We start from the raw sequence: 13064 nt of genomic DNA on the forward strand, positions 1-13064 counted from the left end.
GAACCTCCATACTGTTCTCCATAGTGGCTGTATCAATTTACATTCCCACCAACAGTGCAAGAGGGTTCCGTTTTCTCCACACCCTCTCCAGCATTTGTTGTTTGTAGATTTTCTGATGACACCCATTCTAACTGGTGTGAGGTGATAGCTCATTGTAGTTTTGATTTGCATTTCTGTAGTAACTAGTGATGTTGAGCAGCTTTTCATATGCCTCTTGGCCATCTGTATGTCTTCTTTGGAGAAATGTCTATTTAGGTCTTCTGCTGATTTTTTGATTGGGTTGTTTGTTTTTTTAATATTGAGCTGCATGAGCTGTTTATATATTTTAGAGATTAATCCTTTGCCCATTGATTCATTTGCAAATATTTTCTCCCATTCTGAGCGTTGTCTTTTCGTCTTGTTTGTAGTTTCCTTTGCTTTGCAAAAGCGTTTAAGTTTCATTAGGTCCCATTTGTTTATTTTTGTTTTTATTTCCATTACTCTAGGAGGTGGATCAAAAAAATCTTGCTGTGATTTATGTCAAAGAGTGTTCTTCCAAAGTTTTCCTCTAAGAGTTTTATAGTGTCTGGTCTTACATTTAGGTCTCGAATCCGTTTTGAGTTTATTTTTGTGTATGGTGTTAGGGAGTGTTCTAATTTCATTCTTTTACTTGTAGCAGTGTGGGGTTTTTTTCTGCCACAAAATATTTGGTTAAAATAAATTATTACTGGATGTGGTATATTAAACAGATTATCTTAGAGCTGCTCTAAGGGAAAGAGGGATTATAATTCTGCATTACACTTTATTCTAAAATGGTATCTTATTTCACTCAAAGTTTCAAAAACAGATAAATTAGTTTATTAACATAAAATTTGCTTATTTTGCTTATGTTTAATGAAGGCTGAGATTTTTATTTTTCCCCATTTAGGTATAGAAGGTGAGTTTGTATTGTCAAATGAGAAATTTAATTCATAGAAGTCAAAAGCAGGGTTTAGATTTTCCCTGTGATAAAACGCAAAGACAACGGTCTCTGAACTGAGTCAGGGGCCTGTGTTCCCCTTCCTGTTCTTTCAGCAGTTCATTTTCTTATATTAATCAAGCCACTCAACCTAGCTGGTTCCTAGTGTACAGCAGAGGTTGAACCAGGTTGGGTTTTAGTTTTTGTGCTTTAGGGGTTACAGAACTTGGAAGAACTAAAGAAGAGAAAGCCAAGGGGATGCTGCTTACATACACATGTAAAAACACCCACTGTAACCTGAGCCCATCTATTTTATATTGGAATTCTGTATAAAATTTCATTTGAAAGAAGAGTGTCACATTTACCCCAAAAATAGATGATGATTTTTAAAATTTAAATTTGCTCAATTAGATTATCCCCAAATCCTCTTCCAATTCTGGCATTCACTGTGTCTGTATTTCTTGTCCTCATTACTTGGAAGCATAGTGTGAAGGGCAGACAGGACTATGAATCAGAAGACCTACTAACTCAGGTTATGGTACTAATTACCTGAGCAAATTATAGCTTCTTAGTTTTTTGGACTAACTGTTCTTTACAGAAACTATCTGTTTTGTAGTCTGTGGTTCCAGGCTACCACAGACAGACCCAGTTTATTTTGTGGTGGAGTTGTAAATATGGAATTGGAATATATTTTTAAACAAGAATAATTGGTAAACTAAGGTTCAGTGTTAATCATAATACTTGACTCCTGTAGGCACAGCTGTTATCCATAATCTTCAATTACTTTATTACTCTCCAATTTTCAGTTGCTCTAATATAATAGAATATTAGTATAATTGATCTAAAATAGATTACTTAAAATATTTTAAGTTCTACTATTGGAATCCATTACATGAATTTTTGTTTTTGTTTTTGAATGGGGCAGAGGTACTTTATTTCATTACTTGGACTAAAAAGTAAAATTAAAGGTCAGAGTTTTCCAGTGGAAACCAAGAGGAAATGTTACGAATATCCAAGGTATAATCAAAATTATATACAACCTAGAGCCAATTCAGAGAGCTCAATAATCTTCAAAGTGGTTTTCATACATTAATTAATGCTGATGGCATCCCAAGGGTGAAAGAAATTTAATTCTCATATTTTAGTTACGGATAACCACACGAAGACTCTGAATGGATCAAGATGTGCCATTTTAATAAGGCAGGTCAACAAATATTTCATCAAATATCTACCACATCAGCAATATATGAGGCGCAAAGTATCCCACTGATGTGGCCTACTTTACAGCGTGGTTTTTTTTTGTTTGTTTTAGACTTTATTTTATAGAGGAGTTTTAGATTCACAGCAAAACTGAGAGGGGTATGGGATTTCCCACATACTCTTCACCCCCACACATGCATAGCCTCTCCCGTTTATCAACATCCCCCACCATCTATCAGTTGTACATATGTTACAATTGATAGACCTACATTAACTCATCATTATTTTCCAGAGCCCATAGTTTACATTAGGGTTCACTCATGGTGTGCATTGGGTTTGGACAAATGTATTGGGACATGTATCTACCATAATAGTATCATACAGGATAGTTTCACAGCCCTAAAAATCTTCCTGTGTTTTGCGTATTCATCCCTCCATCCCCCCTAACCCTTGGCAACCAATGATCTTTTTACTGTCCCTATTTTGCCTTTATTACATGATGTTTTGGGAAAGCAGGTTTGTCTTTAAAATTATTGTTTGCTTAGGTTTTATATTAAAATTAGTGGCTATTTCTATAAACTGACTACACAAGTTAACCAGACAGGCAGAGGTGGTCTGGAAATTCATAAGTAGTTCATATGTGAATCACTCAAGGAGATATGTACTCATTAAGATTTCAGTGTTCAAAATATTCAGAGTTCAAGGATTATTGTTGAGGGTACGTTGTATACATTTTGTATGCTGGCTTGTGTTTTTGTGACTACTGTGCAAATTGTTAAAAGGAACTGACTAGAAAAATTTTTATTAAATTTCACACAAAGTAGCTATTAGAGGTGACAATATCAGTAAGTTTTTCCAAGTTTTTTGTGAAGAGAATTGCCATCCCTGTTCCCTACTCCCACCAGTAATCAATAATCGTTTTCTCCTTACAAAGTCATTGCTGTGCAAAAATGCTGAAGAAATGGTCATGTAAGATGAGGCAATTCAGTAAGTTAAGTAAGTATGAACATGTTGCTGAAGCAGAGGAAAACATAGTATTGTCAGCGAATAGAGACCTCCCCACAGAAGTTCCATAAACGCAGCTTTTAGGCATTAGAGACAGAGGCAGAAGAAATATCCGAAAAGGGAAAGGGAAAGGGTGGCAAACCCAAACTTCCTGAATTTCAGAATTATTTTCCAGGCTGTCCTGGCACTTGGGAATAGGAAGTTTCCTCCTCCTCCATTTGCCTAGAGAGCATCCTTGGCCTCTACCTACTGGATGTAGTAGCAACTCCCCCCCACCTACTCCTTCAGCTTGTAATAACCAAAAATGTCTCCAGACATTGGCTACCTCCCCTGCCCCCCACACTGTGGGGTAGGGAAATCACTCCCAGTTGAGAACCACCAGATCCACCACCTTCTTTAGAGTGGTGGTTTATATGCTTATCTGCACATCACCTTTATTTGTGGAACAGAGAACCTGACCTGTATTTAAATGTGTTTCACACCTCCTACTGAAGTATGTTCCAGGTTCGAAGTAACTGATTTACAATGAGCTTTTCCAACAGCTCATTTATAAATGAGGAAATAATGTATTTGTCTGTATTCTCACTCAAGATGTAGTTTGTGCTATCAAGAGACTAAAAATGATACGCAGGCAAGGTGTAGTTGTGACCCGTCAAATGTGTTTTATAGGTGAAGTTGTGTATCTCCTTTTTGCATTGGTGCTATGACTCTTTTTTTCCTTTCAACATATCACTTCATTCATGTTTGGTGTCACAATGATTATTGAATATGTATCTTTTCATTAAAAGGAGTAATAAACTACTAAATATTGGCATAAAAAGAGGGCACATTTTGAATATTATTTATTTAGTATTTTAAAACCAGGTAAATCTGATAGCATGGTGAGCAAAAATCTGAGTCCCAATAAAATGGTTCTAAATCTCAAAAGCTTTGTTGAAGATGGCATTGGTCAGTTCCATTTTTGTGAACGTTATCACCAATCTTTTAAAGAACCTTGTCTGAGTTAGAAACAAAATGGCCCTGGTCTGGACTCTTCCTCTAGTGAGCTCTGTGACTTGGGAAAATCACCTCTCTGGGTTTAGAGATTCCTCATCTGTCAAATCTAAGGGGACAGACCAGATAGCCTTCCAGGACTGTGCCAGCTCAAAATACTGTCAGATTTTTTTTTAAATTTTCATGAACTGTGAAATTAATTTTTTTTTTAGTTCTAAAGCTGTTACAGAGTAGGGAAACTAAAGGAAGAAGATAAAGGTATAAATTTCATTCAAAGATGACTCCAAATAAACTGATCTATTAAATTGAGCTGTGTATTATATGGAAAGGGGTGCTCATTCAGTGCTAAAAATTACTAGCTCTAAACTGTATGAAGTGATTTTTGTGGGTAACCAGGTTTGCCCCCGACTACTCTGTGGGAAGAATATTTCAAAGTTAAAAGAGCAAGATTGTGCCTTTGACAACTGAAAACCAAGCTGTCAGAATTATTTTTATTTTTTGCTTCCATTTTGTATAAAATGATTGTGAAGACATCAAATAATGTCAAAGAAATCTCATGGTTGGTCATCTCTATAAAACCATTTAATCGGTTATGGCTAGTATAGTCTAAGATTCTTTTAAACAATAGAGATAGTTTTTCAAATAGCAATGGCATATTTATTATATAAATCCAGGTCACTCACTCAGTAAATGTAGTGTCCTACCTTTAATACTATATTTTATTGATAAAGTATATAGGTTTTTAGATGTTCTCTAACCAGTTTTGCAGCTGGGTGTGGAGAATAATAATATTCCATTCTAATTCCTAGAATAATTACTTCATCTTCTACAGCAGCAAACATATTTTTATCCTTCTCAGTTAATATGCACAGTTGCAAATGTCATATATCATAAAAATAGTTTCTTTTCAAATTTAGCTGTAAGATTTGACAATAATCATTCAGAGCAGTGACCATATTAATAAAAAAATATTTCTCTTCTTTTCTGAGCACTTTAATTTTTCTTCCTGCATCTTGATTGCTTTACTAAATTATAGACATAATATCTGATACTTCTAACCATTTTGAGATTGATTATTAATGAAAGGGGCATAGAGAAAGGAGAACTAATCTGGAAGTTTGTCTCTAAAATGTTGTTATTGAGTTATGACTGATGTATTGTCAGATTTCTCTATTCTCTTATTTAGGTGATGATGGCCCCTTAAGGGTGATCATTAATTTTGGGCAATTAGTTTATTTCTTTTACATGGAGACTGAGACGTAAGGATTTAAATAGCAGTGTCTGAATCAAAACTCAGATTTATCTTCGAAGTATTAGGGCAAAGTCACAAAGCTTTCCTGGACTTCAGTGTCCTTTATATAAAATGGAGATAACGATTCTTAAGAATACTGTGGAGAATGCCTATTAATGAGTGATATGTTCGTGCCAAATATTAAATATCATTTCTAAATAATAGGATTTGATCAAATTATCATAGCATCTTTCTACTTGCATCAAGTAAAATTGCAATAGTTGATCTGTAAAAATTAAAGAATAGAACTCAGTCTTTCATATAACTCCATTTGCTTTTAGGGTCAAAGGAAAGCAATCTTTTGGGACAGAAGATTCAACAATTAAGGAGGAATAGGAAGAAATAGGATAAATTTCCTAAATCATGCAAATTATTGTGCTCTGATAATTCAGCTGGAATTTAAACTCTGCTTTTGAAATAGATACTGTTTCTTTCATAAACAAAAATGAGAGCCAATTTTTTTTCTCTCTATGAAGGGAACATACTTCACAGCTGCATTAATTTAAAACACTAAAATAACAGGGTGGCAGCACTCAGTAAGAAACCAGTGTGGCTTTTGGCTACATTTCTGTTGCTTCTAAGTCCTTTTCAAATATTGTAATTAACTATACTGTTTCTGCTGTTTATTCTGCTTATACTAATTTATCCATGCCATTCCTTGAGTTGCTGGTTCTACCCCCTTAGTAAGAAAGAATATGAGAAGAAAACAGTTTGCGTCTTACTGTGGCGATTGCTGTGTCTTGCATGAAGCTTTCTTTATATGGAAATTGTATTTCTCTCCTCATTCCAATCCATTATTTTTTTCCTGTCTCTAGATGTAAGGTTCTTAACGATGTTGGAGATTTCATCAGATGAGGACAAACAGCTGGTGAACATTCTCTGGCTCCTCAATCCCTTTTCCATATCTTACTAAAACCCCTTTCCATGATAAATACCTGGAAATATTTAGAAGCCCAAATATTCAATTAAATTTGTATTACATTGCTCACTTTTCTGTGTTTTCACCACATTGTGTCAAGTCATTTGAGGAGATAACCATAATATTATGTGGAAATAGTTTCCTTTTCTAGAATTAAATTTGATTCTAATGTTACTACTATAAATTTCATCCTACTATTAACAAGGACCAAAGGAGTTTTAACAATGTCCTTGCCTTTTTTTTTCTTTCCCCTGCCGCCTACTATTATAAAAATTGACAGATGTGAATCCCAGGGCAGCTTCTAAGAGGGTATATCAAAATGGGGACCATAAAATGTATTTAATGTAGGAAACTTGGAACTGTTTTGAACATGTTAAATCACTACTCTTTGCAAATAGGAAGAAGAAGCCACCTATGACCAAACTCTTGAATTCCGTAGAGGAGGTGATGGCCAGCCAAGACGATCCACTCGGCCAACCCAGCAGTTCTACCAACCTCCCCGGGCTCGGACCTAATGTGAGAAGGTAAAGTTGACATTGTGAGGAGCTTTCCATGTAAAGAAAGATACTATCATGTTAAATATATAAGTCCAATTATATATAATATATTATTATATATAATAATATATAAATATTATATATATATATAATATTTCATAATAACATATAGACCTACCTCATTTTATTGTGCTTCATTGTATTGCACTTCACAGATATTGCATTTTTTACAAATTGGAAGTTTCTGGCAACCCAGCATCAAGCAATTCTATCAGTGCCATTTTTCTAACAGCATTTGCTCACTTTTCTGTCTCTGTGTCACATTTTGGTAATCCTCACAATATTTCAAACTTATTATTATTATTATATTTGTTATGGTGATCTGTAGTCAGTGATCTTTGATGTTACTATTGCAAAATGATTATGACTCACTGAAGGCTCAGATGACGGTTAGCACTTTTTAGCAGTAAAGTATTTTTAATTAAGGCATGTACATCGCTTTTTAGACATAATGCTATTGCACGCTCAATAGACAACAGTATAGTGTAAATATAACTTTTATGTGCACTGGGAAACAAAAAACTTAGGGTGATTATTTTATTGCGATATTCACTTTATTGTGGTGGTCTGGAACTGAGCCCTCAGTATCTCTGGGGTTTGCCTGTAATAGAAGAAAACTAATGTTTTAAAACTACTTTCAATTATAAAGTATTTAAGATAATACCATAGTTACAAACTACTTTTTCTCCAAACCTTTCCCTGCAAATGCTATCCCTAATCCCCTTTTTTCTCTATACCTACTCTTTTCTATTGGAGGTGATGACAATCAGTGAAATGACTATAGGTTTGAAAGCAGGAAGACGATGAAAGAAAACAAAGGACTAAATAATTATCAACCTGGGTAATTGAGTTTATTTTTTGTTTAATTGATTTCAGTCCTTTTTAAGAAAGAGGAAATGTTTCATATATATCTTCAGGAATTGGATGAAGACAACATGACTACTTATTGAGATGTAATTTTGGGGCCTTATGCTGTCAGTACAGAAACTTTCATCTTAGAGTTTCAGAAAGAGAGGTGGTATCTGAAAATCATCTTCAGTAGGAAGGAAGAGAAATATAACAAAGTCAGCAAATTATAGGACCAATCTAAGACATTCTCATTTTGATGAACAAAGACCTTACTTCTTAATATGTTTTTAGAAAGAAATACTTTCACCATCTTTGGTAACATTTCTATTTTTTCCTTATGCCAGGGTTTTTGAATATTTTTTTTTAATAATTAGAGTTTTCCCGTTACAGCTTTTGTTATACATCACATAAGACTATTTTAGACTTTATATCTTTTTTCTTAGTCTCTTCTTAGTAGCAAGACTATTGAGAATTTTTAAGAAATTGTTCCCAATTCCTTATTTCCTTATTTCAGCTGTTCATTCTGATAATGCTGTTATCCACATTGTATTTGTCCCCTACTGTGTGACTCTCAAACCAGCCAAGACTGTTTAGCACTTGAAATGCAGCTAGCCTGAATTGAGATGTGCTATAAATAAAAAATGCATACCAGATTTCAGACTTAGTTTGAAAAAAAACTCAATAATTTTTATTATTTATATATCAAAATGATAATATTTTAATAGATTGGGTTAAATAAAAAGTTATTACAATAATTTCACCTGTTTATTTTTACTTTTTAATGTGGCTACTAGAAAAGTAAGAATTACGTATGTCTCACATTATATTTCTGGACAGCACTGTTCCAGAGTCTTATATCTCCTGCAGCTTCCCCAAAGCTCTTTCATTGGTTAAAAATTAGTTCTGTCATCCTAAATGAAGAAATGTTTTCCTATATTTTCTAGCCCTTTGCTCCTTATGTAATAGTGTGCCTGGAGCAGAAGCCTGATGCTATTTGACTTCTGATTTACCCGAGTAAGCCAGTATAGTACCTTTTTCCTCTTATCGTTGGTTTTTCTTTGCACTTAATAAAAGGCTGTCAAGTAAACAAACGTGACCTTTTGCCCACAGTATCACAGAAGAGCTACTTCTTGACTTTGGGCATTTTTCTGTAGCATGCAAGAATTGACCAAAGCAGAATCAAAGTATACGTAAGGACTTCAGCAACTTTACATTGTGCACGGTTGAACATCCACTTTTAAAATTAGCTCAGTGTGCTTATAATTAAATTTTATTTAAGGTAAATGAAAACAGAATTCCCTGTTAGCTTTCCAGGGTCTTCCAAATTGTTTAAAACAGGTTTTAAAATGAGGCCAAAGGTTCTTAACCCTCTGATTGCTCTAGGACAGTGGATGCAGGACTCTAGGGCTCTTCAAGGGTGCCTTAGGGCTGTTGAAGGGAGGGCTAGAAGTAGAGAGAAGATGGTGGGAGTGAGTAAGAGTGTAGCCAATGGGTAGAACTCTCAGTCCTCTGGCCTCTTCTTTAGTGTCTTTCATATGTTTTATACATTAGGGTTCCATCAAAAATTTCCTTTGAAAAAGAGTACACTGCTTAAAAGTAAATTATAAACCATAGCCCTGGGGTAATTGTAGCTTATTCGTATCAAACTGTACAGTGCAAATTGTTCCTAATCAACTAAAACGTTACAATCTTGTACAGTGCAAATTGTTCCTAATCAACTAAAGTGTTACAATCTAAGTGGTTCTCTATGTTCCCTGAGCTAAAACTTCCATCTTTCCCAGATGCTTGCTTTGGATTATACTGTTGACATGGAAATCCTCACAGGAAGAAAATTAATTTTGGTGGGGGAGAGTCCCATGATGGTATCACTAGAAAAACCTCACTGCAAAATTTACTCTAAAAATTAATTAGTAAGACACATGTGATCTTGGTTGAAAAAACTTATTTATTCATTTTTGTACTTAGTTCAAACATATGTTATGAAAAATTATGAAGTAGAATTAAATATACTATCTTTGAATGGGAGGTTCGGCAATAAGGATTATACTTTTTGCTTTTGTCACACAACTGAATATATTATTTTCTTTTTTTTTAAGTTGATATATTTATTACTTTTTTTTCTTAAGATATAATTTTAAATGAAAGGTTTTTAGCATAGGCCTTTTATTTTTTTATTATTTTTAATACACCTTTATTGGAATATAATTGCTTCACGATACTGTGTTAGTTTCTGTTGTACAACAAAGTGAATCAGCCACATGCATACATGTATCCCCATATCCCCTCCCTCTTGTGTCTCCCTCCCACCCTTCCTATCCCACCCACCCCTCTAGGTGGTCACAAAGCACGGAGCTGATCTCCCTGTGCTTCCCACTAGCTGTCTATTTTACATTTGGTAGTATATTTTGTTTTTATTTCCTCACATTTAAAGAGAAGATATACACTGTATCCAGCCATTTGACTTCCAGCAAATATAAGCATGAATTCTAATATATGCTGAAATTTTTGTAAGATTTTGTTATTTAAAATTATTCAAGATAGTAAGAAACACTTAAGACACTTTCTTTTATCAGTTCTAAAGAACATAATTTCGTAGTCATAATCTTTATGTTTTGGGTACTTTGCTAGGTGATGAATGACCCATAGTAGCTGCGAAGTAAGTGTTTTTTAAATCAATGTATTAAATCCAAGATTTAAAGTTGTTGATGTGTAATTTACATTCTTTGATTATCCTAAGAAGGTTTTTTACAAGCCTTCTATACCATCGCCACCACCGCCCACCCCTACGTACTCATATACTTCCCCAAAAGTGGAAAGGGAATTAGATTCTGCTTGAGCCTGGTACTAAGGACAACATCAGTGCTTAGCAAAAGCAAGAGATAGCTGGGAGTTAGGGCTCAGTGGAGGAGGCGGTCTCGGGGGGCAATGTGGGAAATAGGCCTAGGTCTGAGAGAGTGCTGGCAAGTCAGATTCACCCCCTGAGGGGAGAGAGGGCCCAAAACCTCTAGTTCCTGGGCTGGTCATTGTTACAGACAACTTAGAGATAAGAGCATGTATGGATAGAGAAAGTATACATAGTTATTTAATCAATGAAAATGACCAGAACTATGTGCATTTGGAGAGGTCTCTGACATTATTGGAGTCCTAGGAATTAGATACCAGTTATTGGTGGTGGCAGAAGAGTACAGCTTTAGACACGTTAAGAGTTTGACTTTGATGTGTTTGGTGCTATCATGAACTTCTGAATAAGAATTATATGATTAAAATTAAGCTTAAGAAATATTGCTGTTATGACATATATATACTACTAGGTATAAAATAGAGAACTAATGAGAACCTACTGTATAGCACAGGGAACTCTACTCAATGCTCTGTGGTGAGCTAAATGGGAAGGAAGTCCAGAAAAGAGGAGATATATGTATACATATGGTTGATGCACTTTGCTGTACACTTGAAACTAACACAACATTGTAAATTAACAATACCTCAATTAAAAAAAAAAAAAGAAATAAATATTGCTGTTGGATGTAGGATGGATTACAACACCAGGAGGGAAAGAATTTAAGAAGCTATTGCACTGGTCCAGTCAAAGAGTTACAGCCTCGTGTCCTGCTGTAAAAGGAGAGAAATGGCAGACCTGTGTAGAAAGACCTTGTCACACACATCAGCAGGAAGCTCCCTAGTGCCATGGAGGTTAAGGCTAAGTATGCAAAGTGGTTTAATAAATGGTGACTCACTTTTAATTTTATTTCTAGTTTCTTATTTGTTTCATGAAAGAATAGTCTTCACAGTTTTGCATATTAACCAGAAACCTTGAAACCAATAGCTAAGCATAAACTACTATATAAATACCATGACTTTGTTTATTTTCTAAGGTCCAGGTTTTAGCACCATTTGTAACTGGTAAAAGATGGATTTTTAAATGGCTTTTTTTTTTTTTTTTTTTTTTTTTTGGCAATCTAGATCAGCATCTTTTTGCAAAATTTTTCAAATCAAGGTCAAGGAAGTGATTGCCATAAAGATAGCTATTATTACAGGACCCCGTGATGCCAGCTGGATAGGCATCGTGTGAGGATAATAGTACCCAAAGCTCTTTATTTTCTAATCAGGAGACTATTTACCTCAGAAGACTTCTGCGCTGTTTGAATGCAGCCATGGGAATGCTACCCATCCCTGCCCAACCATTCTTTCATCCATGGGACTGAAATAGGACTGAAGCAAACAAGGCTTCTCTCACCACCTCTCAGCCTTTTCTGTTGTCACCACCCAGAGTGTTTCTACTAGAGTGGTATCTGATAAAGGTGGGGGGCAGGCAGGGGGAGGCGACAGACTCAAGTAAATTACTTGTGAGACTAAACCAGCTCGAAGGTGTTCAAAGGGGAAATGGAGGTGGGTAGAATGGGGGTAGAAGTGCATTGGCAGACTGCATCTTTTTTAGGTCATCCTCTGTTAAACTCTACTCAGTTAATCCGAATTCCTGAAGTGCACATGCTAGCAATAGAGGGACTAACAGTGACAGAGATGTACTTTAAGAATTTCTAGAAGAAAAAATTATTTTAAATATTTTGCTTTTTGTTTACATACTGATTTATAGAAATTATAAATCAGTTTATTTATAAATCAGTATGTTTATGAATTAACAGTGTCCAATTTGCTCTACTTGTGATCTATTGATACTTATACAAACACTTCACATTTACAGGTAAGTTTCAGCAGTGTATCTTGCGTATGGAAAAGTCAATTTGAGGGTCCAGTTTCACTTTCTTCCTCTCTTTTTAAATAGAGTCTTTGTGAAGAAAGGAGCTGTTGACTGAAACATCCTGGTCAAAACCTGTTGATAGACCTCCTACTTGCCCTTCAGAATAAGATGGAGCCATGGTGGATATTATTATTTGGAGAACTAAAAGACAGATTTTAGGGGCAAAAATTCAACCCACATAAAGAATGGGGGAAAAAATACAATAAATTAAGCAAATACCTTTACAAGTGAAAGAATTTTTTCTTCTGCCATCAATAAAACCAGTGCACTATTAAATACATTGTTTTGCTGTATGTTTTATTTGCTGAACGTTATTTTTCTTGTTCATCTGGTACTAACCCCATACTAATTGCCTTCTGTAGAATGGCAGTTACAGCATACTGATGCCTCCCTGTAATTACAGAATAAACTGACTTACACAGCTTGCCACATTTCTTACAAAACAACCTGAAGCCAAATAGCAGTTCTTAGTATGGTAACACTACTAAATATGACAGCAAAAAATATTCAAAACTTGTATATGTTGTTTTAGCACTTTATTAATGTAATTTGAT

The 13064-nt window shown here is 34.9% G+C and overlaps 1 protein-coding gene across 1 annotated transcript in view; it reads left to right on the forward strand.

Moving 5' to 3' along the window:
• Window positions 1–12765, forward strand: part of TDRD3 (tudor domain containing 3) — a 198325-nt gene extending 185560 nt beyond the window's left edge. The window contains exons 13-14 of the mRNA XM_082859705.1: window positions 6744–6869; window positions 12535–12765. Coding sequence (XP_082715831.1) covers window positions 6744–6860 — 117 coding nt within the window. The 3' untranslated portion in view covers window positions 6861–6869; window positions 12535–12765. The remainder of the gene's footprint in view (window positions 1–6743; window positions 6870–12534) is intronic.
• Window positions 12766–13064: the final 299 nt, after the last annotated feature.

This window comes from Leucopleurus acutus, assembly GCF_964270905.1.
Source record: "Leucopleurus acutus genome assembly, chromosome: 18".
Classification (NCBI taxonomy): Eukaryota; Metazoa; Chordata; class Mammalia; order Artiodactyla; family Delphinidae; genus Leucopleurus; species Leucopleurus acutus.